Source organism: Neoarius graeffei, chromosome 18 (genome assembly GCF_027579695.1).
Source record: "Neoarius graeffei isolate fNeoGra1 chromosome 18, fNeoGra1.pri, whole genome shotgun sequence".
In the NCBI taxonomy this organism is placed as follows: domain Eukaryota; kingdom Metazoa; phylum Chordata; class Actinopteri; order Siluriformes; family Ariidae; genus Neoarius; species Neoarius graeffei.
Genome location: NC_083586.1, coordinates 16450009 through 16473471, shown reverse-complemented (window position 1 = coordinate 16473471; position 23463 = coordinate 16450009). Strand labels below are relative to the sequence as shown.

Sequence of the window (23463 nt, the reverse complement as noted above, 5' to 3'; positions counted from 1 at the left end):
AATGGTCTTTAAAAATACACACAAGTAGTGATTTAGTCAGAGAAACCAACCAAAACAAGTCTTCAAGTCGCCGGTCTTCATTCTCGTCTTCGTTTCTGTCGTCGTCAGAACTGTCCTCATTTTCTTCTGAAGATGAGCGCTCAGGTTCAAATCTGTAAGGCTGGATACCACCAGGACATTCAGCTGTCAAAATCTCTACTTGCGGGCCATTTTCTTCTTCTGTATCGGTAAAATCAAAGCTAATTTCCTCAGCATTGCTCCTATTTTCTGGTGTGTCCGTCATTGCAACTGCACCGAGTGGTTACTGGTATGACGTCACGCAGCTGTTCCATTGACCGAGAGGGGGTGCTGCGAACGCGGAAAATTTCAAGTGATGGGCATGATCAAATAAGGACCGATTACAACCGCGGGAAGCTTTTGAAAAATCGACGGTCAATTTATTTCGAATCTCGAAAGCATTCTGGTGCAGAATAATGCGACTTTTATCGCCACTGCGTGACGCCTTTAAGGGACACACAGTCAGGATGTTGCAGCTCACAAAGCTCCCAGTTTCATTCTCAAGAGAAAAAATGCATTGCATAAACATATAAACATCACAAAAACATTACATAAACATATAGTAGCCTACAAAACAGTATTTGTCCACCTTTTTTTAAATTTGATGAGGGGAAAAATAGAAGTTATAGTGACAGATTGGCTAGATTGACTTGCAAAGAAAATGCCACGTTTTAATGCTGTCTGCAATTTAATAAAGAACCATTCAGTATTAAACTAAAAACATTTCCTCTTCCTCAGCACAGTTCCAGTTTGTCTCATCTGCCTCGCTGACTTGGTTCTCCTCCACCTTCACAAACGTAAAAAACACAGTACCTTAATGTAATAATATGCTATCCGTTACCTCATAGCATATCTAGCCTAGCTACACATAGCCTAGCTGCTGGTACGGCTGATAACTGATAAGTAGCTGATATTCTGAACAGATTGGACTCTTACAGCAGGCTACTGTGCACTCATTTATCTCATCTCATCTCATTATCTCTAGCCGCTTTATCCTGTTCGCGCTCATTTATTTCTAACCTTATTTCTATCCGTACATTAATGTAGGCCCACGATTCTGACAGTTTATTATTTTATTAATATTACAAGGCCCCTTTATGAGGCTCCTGATTGGCTGTGGCCCAGGGGCTTGAGCCCCCCGAAGCCCCCCCCCCCCCCTTAAAGCGCCAGTGCACGCATCCCTTCTTGTTTCCACCTGACCTTTCCTCCCGACTACTGATTGGCTCAGAAAATAAGCTAAATGCAAAATCTCATCTCATCATCTCTAGCCGCTTTATCCTTCTACAGGGTCGCAGGCAAGCTGGAGCCTATCCCAGCTGACTACGGGCGAAAGGCGGGGTACACCCTGGACAAGTCACCAGGTCATCACAGGGCTGACACATAGACACAGACAACCATTCACACTCACATTCACACCTACGGTCAATTTAGAGTCACCAGTTAACCTAACCTGCATGTCTTTGGACTGTGGGGGAAACTGGAGGAAACCCACGCGGACACGGGGAGAACATGCAAACTCCACACAGAAAGGCCCTCGCCGGCCCCGGGGCTCAAACCCAGGACCTTCTTGCTGTGAGGCGACAGTGCTAACCACTACACCACCGTGCCGCCCAAAAGCAAAATCATACATTTCAATTTCTTTTACAAATGTATAGAAAATAAAACATTCTCACAATATTTCCAATTTCTCGAACTTAGTATTTAAAGAAACAAAATACATTTCACATCATGTAAATATCAGGACACATGACCTTGACCCATGAAATTCAAAACCTATTACATACAGTGCAATACAAACTTGGAATACTTTTAACCCTTTTAAATCCTATTTATTCTTTTCATGAACTTACTCTATACTATTTATTAATTCCTATTTATGAATCAATGAACTATATGGCCTATTTTTCAAAGGGCTACATCTGCCCTCAATTTTTCTTCATTTGTTATCGATGTTGAGCAAAGAATAGAAGATAAGCTGTGAAAAGTTTAAAGACAATCATGATAACCCAAATTATTTTTCAAACTCCATTTGACAGTTGTAAAAAGGTCAGAGATCTGGGTTTGTCGGTGCTTTCTGAGTGACTCGAGTCCAAACAATAATCTAATCAAGTACATGGATTACACACTTGAATGTTCATCAGTGTGCAATCATTAATGTCATGTATTAAAATATTCATACCTGTTCCTCATATGCCATCAAAAGTTCTTCCATCTTCTCACCAAATGTTCCAGTCTTCTATATTTCTGTAGAGCTTTAGCAGGTGTAGATTTTCAAGTGCAGCAAAGAAGTAACAAGGAAGAGTTTGATTGATGATCCTCAGGATTTCACAGTCAAGCTGCATGGAAAACAAATATTCAAGTGATAAAGATTAAATAAAATCCTCCATGTTCACAACTGTAAGCCGAGCAGAACTGTAAGAGGAAAGACGGATTTTTCAAAAGACATTTCATGCTAAACTACTCAATTCAAAGCTCTTCATCCAGATCAGGTTTTGCTACAGTGATGACTTTGGTAATACAGGTCCCTTTTTACATGTAAAGCTATGAGAGTGAGAGCTAACACACTTATATCAACATTCACCTTTTCAGTTGAGCACAGCGAGTCAAACTGCTGTTGATTTGTACAACATGAGTTACATGATCTCACTGAAGGAACAAAGTCCCTTCATTTTTTCTTTTCTCTCCAAGTTCCAAGGCATCACCCAATTAGCTAAAACTAGTGTAAGTGGGCTAACTGTTAGCAAAAAAGCCTTCAAACACTAGCAAATGGCAACTTTACCCAATGAATGAGTTTTACCCTGACTAATAAAACACAGACAATAAACATGTTTCTGAAGTAATAAAATAGCAATTTGACACGTTTACACATGAACGCCTTCACACCCGAGACAGCAGTTTGAGCCCCAGCTCGGTGTGTTTCAACTGTTCGATTAGTCTGGTCTGAAAAGTGTGCAAATAAGTTATGGGGAAAAAGAGCATTAACTCATATAGAAGACAAAACGTATTGTCATTATGGGCTTCTGGTTCAGTGGAGTTATTTCAGCAGCAGAAACAGGCTGTGTTTGTGTAGTGTGTCGGTCCTCCGCTCTGGTCCGGTCCGGTCCTCCACCGTAGAGCCCGTGTCTCTCCCGCTCTGTGTGCGGTGTGTAAAGCGACTGAGACTCGGTAAATTCAGGGCTCACACTCAGGCACAGCGTTACACACTAGTTTACCCAATCTATTTTAAACATTCGGTTTACGAAACATTAGAAAACGGTAAAGACAATAAAAGGTGTCCACATTATAGTGCCCACAGTGACCCTAACACACACACAAGAAAAATCAGTCAAATTGTCTTGTCATTCAAATTGTTTTACGCTGTTTTGATTGGCTGAGCAAACCAGAAATACCCGCCTATGAATAACGGTCTGTGCATGCACAATACGGTGGAAAGCCATTTTGCTGCAAATCATGGTCTGCGCATGTGCAGTTACTTGGCACTTTTGTATTTTGAGTTCTCATCTCATCTCATTATCTGTAGCCCAGGGGTGGGCAACAGTTTTCGTCTGGGGGCCACATTCTCTTTGGCAAAGTAAGCAGAGGGCCACATTGGACGATTGCTAATAAACCATAGTTACATGATTAAATGGTACAAATTAATTTGATGCAAATTATATATTGGGATACTTTACAGTTGCCTCAACTTTGCCAGCCTATTTCAAGGCCTGACACTTATTTTTTTAGGCCTATCTGACATTGGCTACTCTAAGGTTACAATAACTGGAGTTACATTCAAGGACTCATTTACTACACTATCTTGTTCAACTGTCATTCATACCAACTGTAGCTCAATAGATAACTATTAACAAAACTTCAGAAGGATGTGTGCAGGTTACAACCCCAATTCCAAAAAAGTTGGGACAAAGTACAAATTATAAATAAAAGTGGAATGCAATAATTTATAAATCTCAAAAACTGATATTGTATTCACAATAGAGCATAGACAACATATCAAATGTCGAAAGTGAGACATTTTGAAATTTCATGCCAAATATTGGCTCATTTGAAATTTCATGACAGCAACTCATCTCAAAAAAGTTGGGACGGGGCAATAAGAGGCTGGAAAAGTTAAAGGTACAAAAAAGGAACAGCTGGAGGACCAAATTGCAACTCATTAGGTCAATTGGCAATAGGTCATTAACATGACTGGGTATTAAAAGAGCATCTTGGAGTGGCAGCGGCTCTCAGAAGTAAAGATGGGAAGAGGATCACCAATCCCCCTAATTCTGCGCCGACAAATAGTGGAGCAATATCAGAAAGGAGTTCGACAGTGTAAAATTGCAAAGAGTTTGAACACATCATCTACAGTGCATAATATCATCAAAAGATTCAGAGAATCTGGAAGAATCTGTGCGTAAGGGTCAAGGCCGGAAAACCATACTGGGTGCCCGTGATCTTCGGGCCCTTAGACGGCACTGCATCACATACAGGCATGCTTCTGTATTGGAAATCACAAAATGGGCTCAGGAATATTTCCAGAGAACATTATCTGTGAACACAATTTCCCCGTGCCATCCGCCGTTGCCAGCTAAAACTCTATAGTTCAAAGAAGAAGCCGTATCTTAACATGATCCAGAAGCGCAGACGTCTTCTCTGGGCCAAGGCTCATTTAAAATGGACTGTGGCAAAGTGGAAAACTGTTCTGTGGTCAGACGAATCAAAATTTGAAGTTCTTTATGGAAATCAGGGACGCCGTGTCATTCGGACTAAAGAGGAGAAGGACGACCCAAGTTGTTATCAGCGCTCAGTTCAGAAGCCTGCATCTCTGATGGTATGGGGTTGCATTAGTGCGTGTGGCATGGGCAGCTTACACATCTGGAAAGACACCATCAATGCTGAAAGGTATATCCAGGTTCTAGAGCAACATATGTTCCCATCCAGACGACGTCTCTTTCAGGGAAGACCTTGCATTTTCCAACAAGACAATGCCAAACCACATACTGCATCAATTACAGCATCATGGCTGCGTAGAAGAAGGGTCCGGGTACTGAACTGGCCAGCCTGCAGTCTGGATCTTTCACCCATAGAAAACATTTGGCGCATCATAAAACGGAAGATACGACAAAAAAGACCTAAGACAGTTGAGCAACTAGAATCCTACATTAGACAAGAATGGGTTAACATTCCTATCCCTAAACTTGAGCAACTTGTCTCCTCAGTCCCCAGACGTTTACAGACTGTTGTAAAGAGAAAAGGGGATGTCTCACAGTGGTAAACATGGCGTTGTCCCAACTTTTTTGAGATGTGTTGTTGTCATGAAATTTAAAATCACCTAATTTTTCTCTTTAAATGATACATTTTCTCAGTTTAAACATTTGATATGTCATCTATGTTCTATTCTGAATAAAATATGGAATTTTGAAACTTCCACATCATTGCATTCCGTTTTTATTAGGGTAGAACTTTGGAGTGATGATGCCATCAGGTCATTTGGAGTGATGATGACACATGGTCATTTTTAACGTACTCCTCCTAGATGGTTCATCAGATTCATGTCAAACTTGGCAACCATGATGCCAAGATATTGCTGAAGTTGAATTGCGAAGGGATTTTTGATATGTTGTAACATGTTGAAATGGCAATCATGGTCCAGGGACTTCATAGCGCCCCCTATTCATTAGCCACGCCCAACAGGGCATGAGGTAATTAGGCTTATATGCGTTTGGACACATGGTCATTTTTAACATACTCCTCCTAGACGGTTAATCAGATCCATGTCAAACTTGGCAAACATGATGCCAAGATATTGCTGAATGTTGAATTTGATATCTTGTAATATGATTCTGATTCTGATACTCTTTCGCCATTATGGCATCTTTATTAACAATCACGATCTTACACTTTCTCTAGTAGCGGTGGGGAGAACTCCAAACTCTTTTCATCTCTTTACAAACATAACACACCTGGGCATGTCCTAAACAAAATGTGGTGTCACAACATGAGTTGCAGGCTTGTGACTTGTAACCCACTGTGGTGAAAACAAAACACTACACCTCATTAAACTGCATTACAATCACATATCACATATTGTAACTTTACAAAATATTGGATATCATGATGATACAACATATACAATTCTGTGCACACTCATACTCAGTCATATGCATATTTATGCACACACACACACACACACACACACACACACACACACACACACACACACACACACTCTCACAAGTACGCACTCACATGCACACGCAACATCTATGAGCACACTCTCTTTCACACACACACCTTCGCTCTCTCCCTCTGACAAACAGACACACAAACACTGCAGACACAGGAAAGCTAAGATGACTTAAGATTACAGCGTGAGATAGAGATAAGGAGGAGACATGTATAGTTTTGTAAATATATAAATGTACATTTTCACACCACAGAAACACACACACACACACAGTCTTTGTCTGTCTATCTCTCATCCGTCAAGCAGTCATGGCATTTGCAACATGCACATCACCTTTGAATATTTGATGAATATATGACATGTGACTGTTTTGTTGGGTGGCGGAATGTCCTGGGTTGCGGAACCACACGTGTGAGGGCCTGTCAAGGCTGCTAGCGGCTTTAATTTACAATTTGTACTTTGTCCCAACTTTTTTGGAATTGGGGTTGTAGAAACTAAAGGGTTATTGTCCTGAAAACATCAAAATTGAGGTATCCAATGAGATTTTTTGTTTGTTGTTTCTCGGCTGAGAAGAGTTTAGAGCCAGCTCACTCATCAGTGAGTTCATTGCTGGGACAGAAGGCCAGGGCAGTGCATGTTTATGTGGGAAGTGACAGATGAATTAACCAATCAGATTTTAATTTATTGTGAGAAGGATAAAAAATTCATTGCCCTTGGCCCTTCTGAAAGGCCAACACGAGCTTAACCGCGAGTCAGCATGGCAGTGAAGTCACCTTTCAGCCAGTGTAGCGTTCATCAGTAGTGTTAGCAAATGCTAATAAATCAATCAAGCCAGTGGTATTGAGAGCAAGTAGCACAGGCTAACAACCGAGAAACTAAGATTTCTGCCTCCAGACTCTTCTTCCACGCACATGTAGCAATGTCATAATTTCATATGAATAAAGTTTTCGGGTTTTTTTTTTTGTGAACTTCCCCAAATCGCTCTATTGTAAAATGTTAATTTGTTGGGTTCTGTTAATGATTCCATTATTGTTTCTGATGGGGCGTTAATTAGTGTAATACACCTGTGGACATTATCGTGCTTGGGGTGTCTGGAAAGGGGTAAACTGGCTTCGTGAATCCTGCATGGACAATATTCATGAATACAATATTTATTTTTCCCCCAAGATATGATGTTTATTGTTTGATGTAAGAATGTTTTGACACACATCTGCTGTTTGTATCGGATCAAATATGTAAACTGGTGTCATAAAATTCCATGTGAAAAGTGGAGTGTTTATCTGAGTAACAATTTGGCTGGGTGCTAACTGGTGTATTATGCTGTAGGGATGGCAGAATTCTTTCCTGTCTCTGTGTGTTGATCGCCCTGTCATTCATTGTTTTCCAGAATAAATGCTAACAGATCAACTCTTCACCTCCTCTGCATCATCTATTAGCCACACAAAGACTTCTAGTTATTATTAGAGTAGCTGAGTGGTTACAGTGTGTTACACACACTCTCCCCAGTATTTTTCACTCAGGTTTAAGTATTCATTTCCCGATGTAATTTGCTTAGTGATTTTTAAAATCAACATGGACAACTACACACAACGGAGCTACCTGGCACCCTGCCGCTAATCCCTTGCCCTGTTACTTTTTTGGTGTGTCTGGCTAAGTTTTGGCTGAGCTGAAGTCCCAGCTCTAATAGTAACAGTTCGCCACTGGCGTGTGTGTGCGCACGTTTGTGCATGTAGACTCACATATTTCTTCATAACTCTAGTACTGCTCATTTTCTTTTCCTAAGGAGGAAAAAAATGAGCCATTAATAACACTGAGTCGAGTTTAGCAAGGCATCTCCGTGAAGTCTCAAGTATGACTCCTGTTGCTAATTATCCTCTCTCACCTATTTCTCCTTGTGAATTTTAGGAGAAAAAAATCAGAAAAGGATCATACAGAATAGAAACTAAAATGAGAAGCTCAATTTTGTCTCCCAAGCTGTAGAAGAACAAGCTTTGAGCAGCAAAAGTTCCCTCTGGGCTGGCTTTATTATTTTGGTGCTTTTGTATGTTTTTGAATGTAACATGGATGTGTGTAGCCATCATGTGAACATGCGCACGTCAAGATCTTTCCATAGTTGCCATCGTCTTTTCACCAGTATTTTTGTTATAAAATACCGTCATGATGAACAACCGTCATTTCTTGGAATCCTTTCACTGAGTTCCTGTCATTCGGTGTTTGTTCCATGTGACGGGGAACTACTCAGGATGGATGGTTCAGGCAGTTCCCCTGTCATGGAACTCGAGGCAGTTCCAGAAACTAAAACGCTGGAAAGCTCCCTGAGAACTGTACATACCTTCAAGGGTTTTTTTCTGTTTGCATTCACACCACCAGTACGAACACTGAAGTGATGTAATCCGGCTTGCGAGATTGATGTGAGAAGGAAAGAGTAGAGGAGATTTTTATATTTTGTTGAGAAGTGTCAATCATGCTGTAATTCCTCTGTCGTATATACTGTACACTCAATAAAGCCTGGACTTCACTTTTGGTCCATTTGTCTGTATTTTTCCGTTTTTAATGCTAACATTAAGAGCTGTTGTTTACAAGGCTAATTGTTTTAACACAGATTTTTAAAAATGGTGTTTGCCTGTGCTGCACTGGCTCGTGTTTGACCAGTCAACATACACTTACATCTCTCATGGTTCCTCTTGTGCTGGAAGAGAACCTACCCTGAAGTAGGAGCCAAAAAAGTCCCTGAAAATGGCGTTCTAACAATTATGATCGTTCTCGGTTCCTGTAGTGCTGAGTAATTGCAAGTAAGTATGTAGTTTTCAGAGAAATCCATTCCGATTTGACTTCCTGTATGGGCTCGTAAGGGACATCGTGACTCAAAGACAAGTGTGAGTTCCCAGGCTGGATTATTTTTTGCAAAATTACAGAGACAACATATCACAAGGTTTTGACTTTGGCATCTGTGCTGTAGATGCATCACAACCTGTGCTCGGTGTGTACAGCATGGAGTCAAATGGCATTATGGGTAATGTAGGAAACCAATAGCTAAACTGAAAACAGGCTAATATGTCAGTGAAAGAATTTTAAACCAGTTAACCAATGAAAATAATTCTCAAATAAAATCTTTTCACACAACTGAAGATGCCATTGTTTATAAACGGGTATAAATCTGCTGTAATTGGTTCAGGATGGATTTTTTATGCACATGCTGCTTTAGCACTGGTGTTGGGATTAATGCTTCATTCGGCCCAGTAGTCTGGAGAAAAGTTCAGCTAGTTGTATTGCACAGATTGGAACGCACTCTTTCAAGTAGGAACAGAAAGTTTCAGCAATTGATTGGCTGTCTCACGCCAACAAGGTTCTACGATTGGTGCTACAATAAAACAACCAGCTCTGAGGACAAACACCTTCCACTCTCCAAATATGACGGCTGATTCAGTGGATTTAGATGTTATTTGGTGTTGGAGGCCAAAAGAAACTATGAGGAATTCTAACTAGTAGAAATAATCTCATTTATAAATCATAACCAACACTACCATTATTTCCTTAACCCTAATCCGAACTGTTTATAACAGTGTTTGCAGTATTTACAGAAAATTTAAACAGGTGTAGACAGGTACTTATAAATATTAAATTAAAAAATAAAAACAAACCCCCAACAGAATACTTGAAATTAATTTTATTTGAGAAATTCATTCCAAAAAGACACAACACTCAATATTTTAATGTTAAAAAAATTAAATGATCTGACAGGTATAGAGAAAGTCCAACAAGCCCTGATTAAAAATACAGTTTTAAAGGCACACATTCATCTGTTCATATATAAAACATAGACTTTTTGAGGTGAATGAATAACAGCGGAGAATCATCCAGTCAATAACAAACTGCATAGCTTTCTTCCAGCAGAAAAATCTCTCATCAAGGTATTTAGTTGTAACAAGCATCCTGTATTTATGGCTTTATGGTGTTTAAGCTGAAATATTACGTAGCTGCTTCGACTTTAATTATCCAGAAAACATAATAAAAGAAACATATACATCAAATAGACTGTAGTGCAATACAAGTAAATGCCTTCACCTTGATTCCCCTAAAAACCCGATATTACGATGGAAAACATTATCAGAATGAGTATCATCTGCATGAAGAACATCATGCTTGGAAAATATGAAAGGAGTAAGTGTGCCATAAAGATTACATACAGGACTAAAGATTTTGATAAAAAGAAGAGATTATTTTAAAAGCTGTATGGGAAAAGGAGATGAGGATTCGCTGATGCTGCACACAAATGATGAGAGCCACAGATTGTCTTCAGCCTTCATGTGTGAACATATACAGGGTATTATAAATGTGTTAGATCAAATACAACCCCGATTCCAAAAAAGTTGGGACAAAGTACAAATCATGAATAAAAATGGAATGCAATAATTCACAAATCTCAAAAACTGATATTGTATTCACAATAGAACATAGACAACATATCAAATTTCGAAAGTGAGACATTTTGAAATTTCATGCCAAATATTGGCTCATTTGAAATTTTATGACAGCAACACATCTCAAAAAAGTTGGGACAGGGGCAATAAGAGGCTGGAAAAGTTAAAGGTACAAAAAAAGGAACAGCTGGAAGACCAAATTGCAACTCATTAGGTCAATTGGCAATAGATCATTAACATGACTGGGTATAAAAAGAGCATCTTGGAGTGGCAGCGGCTCTTAGAAGTAAAGATGGGAAGAGGATCACCAGTCCCCTTAATTCTGCACCGACAAATAGTGGAGCAATATCTGAAAGGAGTTCGACAGTGTAAAATTGCAAAGAGTTTGAACATATCATCATCAACAGTGCTTAATATCATCAAAAGATTCAGAGAATCTGGAAGAATCTCTGTGCGTAAGGGTCAAGGCCGGAAAACCATACTGCGTGCCCGTGATCTTCGGGCCCTTAGATGGCACTGCATCACATACAGGCATGCTTCTGTATTGGAAATCACAAAATGGGTTCAGGAATATTTCCAGAGAACATTATCTGTGAACACAATTCACCGTGCCATCCACCGTTGCCAGCTAAAACTCTATAGTTCAAAGAAGAAGCCGTATGTAAACATGATCCAGAAGCGCAGACGTCTTCTCTGGGCCAAGGCTCATTTAAAATGGACTGTGGCAAAGTGGAAAACTGTTCTGTGGTCAGATGAATCAAAATTTGAAGTTCTTTATGGAAATCAGGGACGCCGTGTCATTCGGACTAAAGAGGAGAAGGACGACCCAAGTTGTTATCAGCGCTCAGTTCAGAAGCCTGCATCTCTGATGGTATGGGGTTGCATTAGTGCATGTGGCACGGGCAGCTTACACATCTGCAAAGACACCATCAATGCTGAAAGGTATATCCAGGTTCTAGAGCAACATATGCTCCCATCCAGACGACGTTTCTTTCAGGGAAGACCTTGCATTTTCCAACATGACAATTCAAACCACATACTGCATCAATTACAGCATCATGGCTGCGTAGAAGAAGGGTCCGGGTACTGAACTGGCCAGCCTGCAGTCCAAGTCTTTCACCCATAGAAAACATTTGGCGCATCATAAAACGGAAGATACGACAAAAAAGACCTAAGACAGTTGAGCAACTAGAATCCTACATTAGACAAGAACGGGTTAACATTCCTATCCCTAAACTTGAGCAACTTGTCTCCTCAGTCCCCAGACGTTTACAGACTGTTGTAAAGAGAAAAGGGGATGTCTCACAGTGGTAAACATGGCCTTGTCCCAACTTTTTTGAGATGTGTTGTTGTCATGAAATTTAAAATCACCTAATTTTTCTCTTTAAATGATACATTTTCTCAGTTTAAACATTTGATATGTCATCTATGTTCTATTCTGAATAAAATATGGAATTTTGAAACTTCCACATCATTGCATTCTGTTTTTATTTACAATTTGTACTTTGTCCCAACTTTTTTGGAATCGGGGTTGTATATCATGTCGAAAATGTCCATGACATCATCAATAACAACAACAAACAGCACACTGAGACTAACCTTAATACGTCGTCGAGCAGATGAAGTTGAGTGTGTCGCTCTGAGGCAGGCTGATCCACTGCTGCTCTCCTCCAGACTGCACTGCTCCGGTTCTCTCCTCATGGCTGCAGTCTTCGAACCCTGTCCCATTCCCCGGAGCCCAGTCCTGGTAGCAGATCATCTCTCCAGTCACCCAGTACCAGAAGCCCAGAGCGCAGGTGTGACGCAGGCCGAGCCACACGTGTTCAGTGGAGGCGTTTTGAGCCACTTCCTTCACCCAGTGCTGCGTCTCTTCAGTGTGCACTGAGACCAGGTCATGATGATGGTTTCTGCAGTATCTCAGAGCTTTTTTCCAGGTCAGATTCTGCTTAACCAGGATGAGATTTTCTGGAAATTCTAGGGAAGAAAAAAAAATCATAATAAAAATATGCATTCCAACATCTTCACAGTCGATAATATACAGTGTGAAATTCTTCAGTCAGTGTTTTATATATATTTAACATCCCTAAAAAGGTTTCAGTTCATCCTGTGTCCTAATAGATAAATAGACATGTTGAATAAGTGTAATGTAACTCACTCTCATGACAGATGAATGGGAGTTTTTCTGTGCAGCTCACATCACTCCAGTCGTGTGGCTCAGACACAGACACTGCAGCACAGTTCAAACCTCCACTGGGTTTGTTAGAGCTCCAGTATCTGAATGAGGAATTACTCTGATCTGACCATTTCCAGGAGTTATGAAACAGACCAATCCAAATAAGATTTCCTGAACTTTGAATCTTTCCCCTGATCTCCTCATTCTCAGTTTGGTTCCTCACACTGACCAGGTCGGTGTGTTTCTCTCGGCAGTAGGTCTGAGCATCATGCCAGGTCTTTTTCTCATTAATCAATATGTATCTATCAGTGTTTGTGTTATTTTCTGAAAGACATTTAATTTACATCATGAATAATCAGATTTCTGCCTTTTCTGCCATCAGATGAAAAATAACAAGGAAAGGAAATCAAAAAAATATATATTACTGTAAAGCCATTGATCCCCCCCTTCATTCACATCTATTTGAAAGTTCTTACCTTCATAACACACAAAAAGAAATGTCTCGCTACAGTTGCGATCATTCCACTTGTTGCTGTTTTTGTTCATGCAAACACAGAACTGATTTCCCCCTGCGTTGTTTGGTTGTCCATTCTCCCAGTTTCTGTAAGTGTCTCCATCTCTGTAGAAAGTTTGGTTTGCCAGAGACCACTGCCATTTCCCAGTGCCCTCTCTCTGTAGACCGATCCAAGCTTGCTTTGGAGTTTCCTTCTTCAGTGTGTGATTCAGCTTCATCATCTCTTCCATGTTGTTGATGGAGGCCAAATCAGTGTATTTCTCTCTGCAGTAAGTCTGAGCTTCACTCCAGGTTTTATTCTCATTCACAAAGTGATAGCGGTGAGGAACATCTGCCCCGATACCACACACTACTGTGTACAACATAAAATGGATATAATATTTAAAAAAATTAACATTACTGATGGTGTATCATGAAAGAACAAAAGCACAAATGCCAGAAACGTGCATTTCGATTCTCATAAATAAAACACACATTAAATCATAATCACACATGAATATAATTGGATCTAGATGAAACACACAGTGTTGGTATGTGATTCAACAGCTTTATGCACAACATTGTCTTAAGAACTAAAGGAAACCAGACTGTCAGTAGTGATTCTCTAATACGGTAAACACACAAACACACACTGTTTATAGTGCACACAACACTGACCTGAGAAGAATAGGAGAACAAAAACCCATTCAGGATTCATGCCTGTAAGTAAGTAAGTAAATAAATGTAGTTACATGTGTAAATCATTATTACGTATTAAATTAAGACACATGAAACATCACTCACACCAACAATGTCAATAAAAATTAGTGAGTTGATGTGAAAAGCTCATCAATTTATTTTGAAAAAAATCAAAATGTATGCATTTCATTTTAACGCAATTATTTCTGCATGATTATTCATTAAATATCCATACAAAAGCCACTTTTCTCCTTGTCTGACTTAAAAAAAAAAAACTCAGGGTGCTTCCATGATTGCTGGAGATATTTGGGGGGTTGAGAAAAAGCAAAGATTGAAGTATTCAAACTAGACTGCATTTCTACAGAGAAAATGCAAAGTGTGTTTGCTCAGCTGTAGCAGAGGGTCACCAACAGAAACTGGATCAGACACGAGACCTCACAGTCTAAAATCTATGCTTTAAATGGCTGAGCTCACAGCATCATTGCACCAATGCAGCAAAGCATTAACATCTAGCATGCTAACATGTTAATTGGTAACATGCTAATGTGAGAATACTAAGGCCCTGTCCACACGGCAACGGATTCAGGTGACTCCGATACAATTGCTTATCGTTTAGGCCTGGCGTCCACACAGCACCGGCCTTTTGAGTGCCCAAAACGCAATCTTTTTGAGAACGGGTTCCAGAGTGGAAAGATCTGGCAACGTTGCCGTTGTGAAGTCGTTTGGATGAGTAGAACGGATTTGTTTACGATGACGTCACAACCACATGACTGTGAGTGCTTCACGCCGGGTAGAAGTGTAACGAATATCACCAGGAAAAAGCCTTACAGAGCACTAGTGAGAGTGAAACACGAGCTTGGATATTATTATTATTATGTTCAGTGTTCGTTCACAGTAGTAATGCAAGAAGCAGAATAGTGACAGTGAAGCAAAAACATGCAATTGTACAAACACTGCAGCTCTACAGCAAAATATTCATTTATGAAATGGTCTGATTCTTAACACCAGTAGTGCCAATGATCTTCTCATTGCGATGCGAGTTGTCAACAAATCCTATAACTTGGTTCATGAAACGCGCTTACAAAATATTTTCACTGTGAATATTTGTGTAATGGTGCAATCCCGCCAGCAAAAATAGGGGAAAAAAGGAGCGATCTCACCTCTTCAGATGTTGATTTAAGTCCGACAATACATTCCTCAAAAAGGGCGTAGAGGAGCAAATTAATCCAATTTATTCCGGACCATTAAAGACGCTGCCTTCCGCATAGAATCATACGTCATCCTCGCCGCCATATTGGAGAGGTCAAAGCGGAGAATAAAGATTAGCTGCGTTTAACTGTACCAACAGGTTTACCGTCCAAACGAGATCATATGGGATTACCTTTCACAGGTGAGAAACAGCAAATTAATCCATCAACGTGTATCATTCAATTTATTCCGGACCATTAAAGACGCCGCCTTCCGCGTAGAATCATAAGTCATCCTCGCCGCCATTTTGGAGAGGTCAAAGTGGAGAATAAAGATTAGCTGCATTTAACTTTACCAACAGGTTTGCTGTCCAAACGAGATCACATGGGATTACCTTTCACAGGTGAGACTGGAAAAATACTTTTCATTGTATTTGGTCATTATAATGTAATTTTACAAGCAGATTTTCCTGACTTTGTGGCTAATATGAAGTCTCGCGCATAATATTTTATGCGCATGCGTCCTTACTTCTTCTATTGTTCTGGTGTCTCCGAAGGGACCGTCTTACAGCGCCCCTAGAGGTGTGGCATGTGTATTGCATCGTTTTCAGCAAGCATTGCGTTGCCATATGGACCTGATATTTTACTGATTGTTGCCCATTTGGATGCGATATATTTTTAAATAACATCTCGTTGCCATTGTCGTGTGGATGTAGCCTAAGATGCAAACTGCTAGCATGTTGGAATACTACCTGCTAGCATGTTAACAGCTAGTATGCTAATATGCAAACGGCTAACATGCTAACATCCATCATGTTAAAAGCTAGCATGAACAGGATAAAGCAGCTAGAGATAATGAGATGAGATTAACATGTTAACTGTTAGCATGTTAACAGTTACTATGTTAATGGCTAGCATGCTAACAGGTAGCATGCTAATATGTTAAGGCAAACTTATTATGGCTAATATGCTATCTGTTAATATGCTAACTGTTAGCATGCTAACATGCTAAGGCTAATATGTTAACGGTTAATGTGGTGTGTGTATATGCGTGAGCACACACATTCCTAATAAAAGTGGCCATTGAGTTCATTCATCTCATCTCATCTCATTATCTCTAGCCGCTTTATCCTTCTACAGGGTCGCAGGCAAGCTGGAGCCTATCCTAGCTGACTACGGGCGAAAGGCGGGGTACACCCTGGACAAGTCGCCAGGTCATCACAGGGCTGACACATAGACACAGACAACCATTCACACTCACATTCACACCTACGGTCAATTTAGAGTCACCAGTTAACCTAACCTGCATGTCTTTGGACTGTGGGGGAAACCGGAGCACCCGGAGGAAACCCACGCGGACACGGGGAGAACATGCAAACTCCGCACAGAAAGGCCCTCGCCGGCCCCGGGGCTCAAACCCAGGACCTTCTTGCTGTGAGGCGACAGCGCTAACCACTACACCACCGTGCTGCCGGCCATTGAGTTGAAGTGCTTTTAGTTGACATGCTTAATGCTGCTTTGTGCAGCAATCACACTAATTATTTTTTCTCCATATAGGATTTTTTATTAAAAAGACATACTTTTATTAGTTATTTGTTCCTCACATGTTCAAAAACTGAAGTGTGTGAGTTTGTGCAGGCTGCGTCAGAAAGACTGTCAGACACCATGGGTGCAGCCTGCTGTATAATTGTAACATGTTTCTGAGGCTCTCAGACTGTTCAGAGTCACTAAGGACAACAACACTGAGACTGAACGGTATCCATAGTAACCATATACCATACCATAGTAATCATGCTGACTATGATCGAGCAAAACAACTGAAATGGAAAATAAATGAAAAAATAAATAAAAAAAAAAAGTCTTTCCAGCTCTGCACAGTCAGTCAATGATAAAACATCTTTAAATCGTACCAAAAATCTTTACTGTTATAATCGTGCTTTGGAGACCTTTCAGTAAAACAAGGAGACGCACTAAAATTACATTCATATGAAGTCCATGTTTCCAAAACACCACATATTCTCACTTCAGGTTTGTATTAAAGCAGTCACAGCTGAGCAGAACTTCTGATATGGTTAAACACTAAAACAGACAGAAAGAGCTTGAAAAACCCTTTAAAATGACACCAAGATCAAGTTTATAAGTTGAGAAATAAAACACTGGTCATTTGAAACTTGCAATCATCAACATAATTGTGTCGTTTGTTTTTCACTGAAATTCAGACAAAAGTTGTGGCCTGTAGAATAAAAATAAGGATTTATTGTCATAACCTTAATTTTTGAGATCCTGACCCACCTAATCAGGGATGAGAGCGGGTCCTGATGAAAAAAGCAGAAAATCTGTAATAAGGGGGGTCCAGGGGGACACCCCCCGGGGAATTTTTTTTTTTTGAAAATGAGACCTTACACACCCTATTTCCTGCAATCTGAGCTGTAGTTAATTAAAACACCTGATGCCTATTTTAATACTTATTGAAATAAAAACACTATTATATAGAACAATATGTATCAAAATCAATATATGTATTGCATTAATTCAAAATAATATTTACATTTTATAGGGACTGGTTATTACACATTGTCAACATCACTTGTTTTTCTAAAAAATGTCAATTAAAATTCATAGTTATTTACAGTTCCATTAATAATTCAAATTTTCATACATTCAATATATTGAATTAAATAAAAACATTAATATCTTATGTAAACTAACCTTCTCCTAATGTCCACATTACTTGTATATGATTTCTTCACAATGTCTATTTAAACTTTAAAGTTATATCGTTATCAACACTGTCAGCTATAATTCAAATGATCATATATTCAATGTATTGAATCAAACAAATGCATATTTTATGGGGACTGTCTTTCTTATTGTCCACATCACTTGTATGTTTTCTTCAAAAGGAAAATGTCTATTTACACTTTTTACAGTTAAAAGTTATTTACTGTTCCCAGTTATTTTTGAAACAAATTTTCATTTGATCATTTAGACTTCAGCTTCATGGCCAAAGCCAAAAGCTTATCAGTCCTCTCTTTTTTCCTTTTTCTTTCATTAGCCAGCACCTCCTGTGTTTTTACATGCTCTAACCTAGCTCTCTTCTGCTCTCTCTCACACTCCTCTCTTGCTTTCCTTTTGCTTTGCTAAACTTGTTTTTTATACCAACATCAATTTCACGTACCTTCGCTTCATCTAGCTTGTCAATAGTATTCGACATCTTGAGAAAACACGCTGATTAGAGGAGCGTATTTTTGATATGCAGTAGGGCTGCACAATTATGGAAAAAATGATAATCACGATTATCTTGATCAAAATTGTAATCACGATTATTAATCACGATTATACTTGATGTTAGGGAAATCACTTAAATTTTATTTCACTATATTCAAACAAACAATATGAACAGCTTTCAGTGCAGAATGAAATTTAAAAGAGAAATTCTGATTTCCAAATGACAAATAAATGAAATTTATCCAAGAAATTACCAAAGGATGAAGGAACTGAAAACTCAATTGCAACAATTACATAGCATTATACTGAGGCCTACAAGTTTTTAGCTAGAAAGACCAGCCTATCAACATGCTCTGGCTTTAAACATGAGCGAAGGCAGGTCACAACATTGCCTCCAGAGCTAAATACTCTCAATCTGTTACCTACTCTCACTCTATCACCCCTTGAAGAAGATACCGCCAGTGTTGCCAGACACTGCTGACGTTTTCCAGCCCAAAATATGTTCAAATCCGCCAAAATGCACTTAAAACCACCCAATCTGGCAACACTGGATACTGCTGCACTGAAGCTCTGCGCACTTGGTTTGCTTGCTATTTAGGCAGAGTAATGAAACCTTACATGCGTCGGTTCGCCTCCTAATGGTTTGGCGGAGCACTGGTCAAAAAGTGCTTGATCAGATATGCAGCAGAGCTCACATTTTAAATGGAAATAAATCGCGATTTTCATTTAATTTAATCGTGGCAGCCAAAATTGCGATTTTCGATTAAATTCGATTAATTGTGCAGCCCTAATATGCAGCTCACGAACATGTGCAAGTTTTGATTAAAGAAAGCAGATGTGGGTGTCTTTGTCGAAACTGTTTTGATTGGCTATTATGGTCTCGACATCGATGTTTTGACCAATAACACTGTAGATAACACAAATTTTACATCATATTCAACGAGATTAAAAGAGACTAAAGATGGCAACTTACAAATAATGTGTAAACATCGTTGGAGTTAATAAAGTTTGAACAGCATAAAGGAACATACCCCAACCCCCCGAAATTAATTAAAAAAAAATTCTCAACAGATTTGGCATAATATAAAAAGGTCGTTTTTTTACTCAGAAAAAGCGGAAATCCGCAGAAAAGCGGAAAACTCTCATCCCTGCTAATACACTGCTTTATGTAAGAAAGTGAAGTTTCTTTGGAAGTTGTGGTCTTCATTCAAATTCAACAACAAAACTCATGTAGTCTTCATTCAAATTCACTGAGATTTCGTTCACTTGTAGTTCAGTACATAAGCTAAAAGTCTATTACAGTTTAAAGACTGTTTTTAGTCGCCTTCAGCAAAAACATTGATGATTTTATGAGCCGCAAAACAGGTGGAAAATGAAGCAATCAGCAAAACAGGGCAAAAACCAGAGAAACAAATAAAGGTTTAAGGGATAAATGAAGGTTTGATATGTCAAGCTAATAGACACTGGAGCGTACTTTACATTGAGTATGGCTTCTGAAAATCCTCAACGAGAGTTGATGTGAGTGTGTGAACCTGTCTGTGTGTGACCGAGTCCAGGTGGAGGTGAGCAGTATGTGACGTGGTCGAGATGTTCCTGGAGGCCATGTTTGTAGGCTGCAGTGTGTTCTGGGAAGTTGAGTCTGATGCTGATTCTGGTCCTGACGTGACAGTAAAACACACAATCTCGAGCAAAGCTATTTTTTTTTTAAACAAACGTCTCTATATCCCAATCCTGGAGAGTTTTATCTAAATATTATGGTTAGAGTCAGAGAAAGACTGAACTTTTATTAGAGGGGTGAAGATAAACACTCTGCAATCTATGGATGAGAATTACCGATGCCTCTGCGCCTGTGAATATCGAACGGCACACCCCATGGTCCACTCTTACAATGCCTTCATTTCTGACCATGGAAATAGCAAAATTGTGCAGATAGGCTTGGACTCAAACAAAATCGCAACACCCACTCATGCTGGCATGAAAACAAAACCCAAAAACAGCTGTTCTTCGCAAACTCTCTCGAGAAAAGCCGTGCAATTGAAATAAGCTGATCCATTTTGGTAAGAAACGTAATGATTTCAAACAACACTTCGCTTATTTGTATAGACTACACATTATTTCTTATGATATGTGTTATAGTTAGAGAGTATTGTACCTCTGATATTATATCGATATTAATGGTACTATTTGATTCTTACTAAACTATACACACATAAAAAAATGATAAGATATCCATACCTGTAATGTTTCTGATGGACTTTGCTGGAGCAGTGAATACAAATCCTCCCAGGATGTGTGTTAATGTGTGTTCGTTTGTCTTCTTCTCACCTTCTGCTCCTGAACTGGACAGATATGTCATTATATCTCTGTCCTCCTTCATCAACCCCACCCATCCCTTTGCCTTCAGGGCTTTATTTTCCATCAGCAACAACATCCATAACATGCAGGCTCTCAGTTCTGGTGAAGAGGAAACACCAAACCCTTTGCATAAGCTGGCACCAGATGACAGAGACCTTACTGCTTTAATATCTCAGCAGTGATGAACTCCATTAACCCCTGAAACGCATGTTCTCATTTGTCCACTGCAAGGAATCAACTTCATATTGGCAAACTCATGATTTTATCAAACACTGTATACAGTGAATATGATGTGATGGTGATGTACTGTATAGGTCTCTTTCTGTTCTTTTTTTTCTGTCTTCTATTTCCACATAGCTCTTTCTCATATCGCCTTAGAAACTGATAAATTCTCATGATCAGGTGTGTGACAGTGTTTCAGTCCTCTGTGCTTTCAGAAACTGACCACAGTTTTCATCAGAAGTACAGAATACGATGTGTGTATTTCAGGTATCATGAGGAATTTGTTTGCATAAAGTACAGCTATGTGCGTGAAAGTTATTACAGAATGCAGTCTTTTTTCTTCTTTTACTTGTGTTTGCATGTACAACACAGCTTAACAGAGAGAGCTGAATTAATGACATGCAGCTTATCTTCATTTGTAGCAAAGTATTGCAGAATGTGAATGTACATCAGACTGTTCCTCTAAATGTGAATTTACTGAACAATGTACCTCAGAATGGAGCTGCTGGGCCTCTTATATGTGGCAGATCACAGAATCCAGGGACACATGTCGGCCGAAACGAATCCGAGATAATCGCAAAAGAAGCATTTTTTTTTCGAAATTTGTGATTTTTGTTTTTTTCCATCATGTGCAAGTTGAGATCTTGAAGAATGCAATCAGTATTTCAGATAATAGATTGTTTTGTTGGAAAAGCATACATTTTTTGTTGCAAATTGTCTCATTTTTGTCAGGACTGTAACCTGCTGGGGGGTGTGGGTAAATTACCATATGGGCCATTCACATGAAGATTTAAGCATTTGTTTTTTTTTTTCCGCGAATCAGCTGCATGATCCGAGTTGAGCGCATGGCTACTTAACCTGCATACAGGCGTGTGATTTCACTATGGAATGAGGAAGCTAAACAGAGCGCAGAGGAGCAAACACCGCGAAGCAAACAGACACTCGGTATTTACATCAGAGATCACCATTTCTAGCAAAAAAAAACGCAACCTCGTTTTCCAGATTGAATGGAATACTTGAATGATCGGATGATACACGGACCGTTCTAGGATTACATTCCATCAGAGGCATTGGTGTGTGCAAGGCGCCGTTTCTCTTTCTGATGGGGTGAGTTTATTAATCTAAGGCTGTGTGGTTATTTTTGCATGTAACGGAGAGTGTTGTGGTTTGGTTAAGCCTAGGTCACAACCGGACGTACGATTTTTTGGCCGTGTGATTTTTGCCGTTTCCCAAATCGCTGCGTTTTTTTTTTGTTCACGGAGAAAGACGCGCGTTGGCCGTAAGTTTGTCTTGCAACCTGAAAAAAACGTAAGCGCCCATAGAGTTTGTTTGACATGACAAAGAACCTCTGCGGCCGGTCTGCGGCTCGAAAATCAGCACATCACACGCGCGCTCTCGTGCTTTTCACACGCGCGCTCTCGTGCGTTTCATGCACGCTCTCCGTGCGTTTCTTGCGTTTTTTGCGTGTAGACCGGCCGTAGGAGCGCGTACTGTACGGCCGGTTGTGACCGAGGCTTTACATGAAACTAGTGTTGTGTTAGTTGTGTCATCATCGTGCTATCTTTCTTTCTTACGGTGTGAGTAATTTTTCAACCACAAAACGTTAAAGTATACTTTAGGACTTATTTTTGCACTTCATAATTGTTTTGGGCATACTTTGCATGGAAGGAAAATTGACGTGGTGATCTTTGTTTACATGAAAGTAGTATCGTGCTAGCTCGTAGGGGGTAGGGCTTTCCTTAATGTCATGCAAATGAGCACCATTCTGTGCCCGCCCTGCACCCAGAGTAGCTGAGATGGAAAACTTTGAGGGCGATTTTCTCCCTTTTCTGTTTTAAGAAGTATACACTTTCAAAAGGCCACACATTCTTCAAATATTGTCAGATCTCCACATGGAAGGCATCATTGGAAAGCTTAGAAACTGTACTTTCTGAATCTGTCAATAACTCAAAATGCCCCTGGGCCGACATGTGTCCCTGGATTCTGTGATCTGCCACATATAGTGTATGTAATAACACTCTCGATTTCGTTGCAACTCTAAAGCTTTGGAGACCTTTCGCTAAAAACAATATGTAATCCTGGCTAAATGAAACCACACATGCTCTGAGATGGGAGTACACGATGGCTGAGCATTGGTGGAAAAAAGACAGACTACATGCATCTTGTGCAATTTTCCTAGAATTCTTGAAACAAAATGAATCCACTGTAAAGACTGCAAAAAAAAAAAAAATTAATCACACACACACAAATGCTCCTGGACCACCATTAACTCCATCCTCAATCCTTTAATCAATACTTTCCTGGAAGCTTCACCTGACATGTGCGAGTTCTTCATAAATTTTTTCATCAATAAAATCCAGGATATCAGGTAAAGCGTTCCATCTCCATCAGAAGATTATCTGCTCCAATACTACCATTCAGCCACCTTAATCACTTCAAGCTGTCAGGGATGGGTTGGAGAC

General features: G+C 39.7%; 1 protein-coding gene across 1 annotated transcript; it reads right to left on the bottom strand.

Moving 5' to 3' along the window:
* Positions 1–9963: 9963 nt before the first annotated feature.
* Positions 9964–20742, bottom strand: LOC132866615 (macrophage mannose receptor 1-like). Its single transcript, XM_060899409.1, has 6 exons — positions 20660–20742; positions 13989–14030; positions 13294–13683; positions 12800–13141; positions 12244–12618; positions 9964–10524 (listed from the first exon to the last, which is right to left on the bottom strand). Exons 2-5 carry the CDS (start codon positions 14026–14028, stop codon positions 12245–12247), a joined length of 1146 nt encoding a protein of 381 aa, XP_060755392.1. The 5' UTR covers positions 14029–14030; positions 20660–20742; the 3' UTR covers positions 9964–10524; position 12244.
* Between the last annotated feature and the right edge of the window lie 2721 nt (positions 20743–23463).

What these genes read in the sequence shown, in the direction of transcription:
- LOC132866615 (XM_060899409.1), bottom strand. Translation starts at nt 14,028, where the DNA reads ATGAATCCTGAATGGGTTTTTGTTCTCCTATTCTTCTCAG. An exon ending in TGTTCTCCTATTCTTCTCAG is followed by an intron (nt 13,684 to 13,988) that starts GTCAGTGTTGTG and finishes TGTTGTACACAG; the next exon opens with TAGTGTGTGGTATCGGGGCA. An exon ending in CCCATTCATCTGTCATGAGA is followed by an intron (nt 12,619 to 12,799) that starts GTGAGTTACATT and finishes TTTCTTCCCTAG; the next exon opens with AATTTCCAGAAAATCTCATC.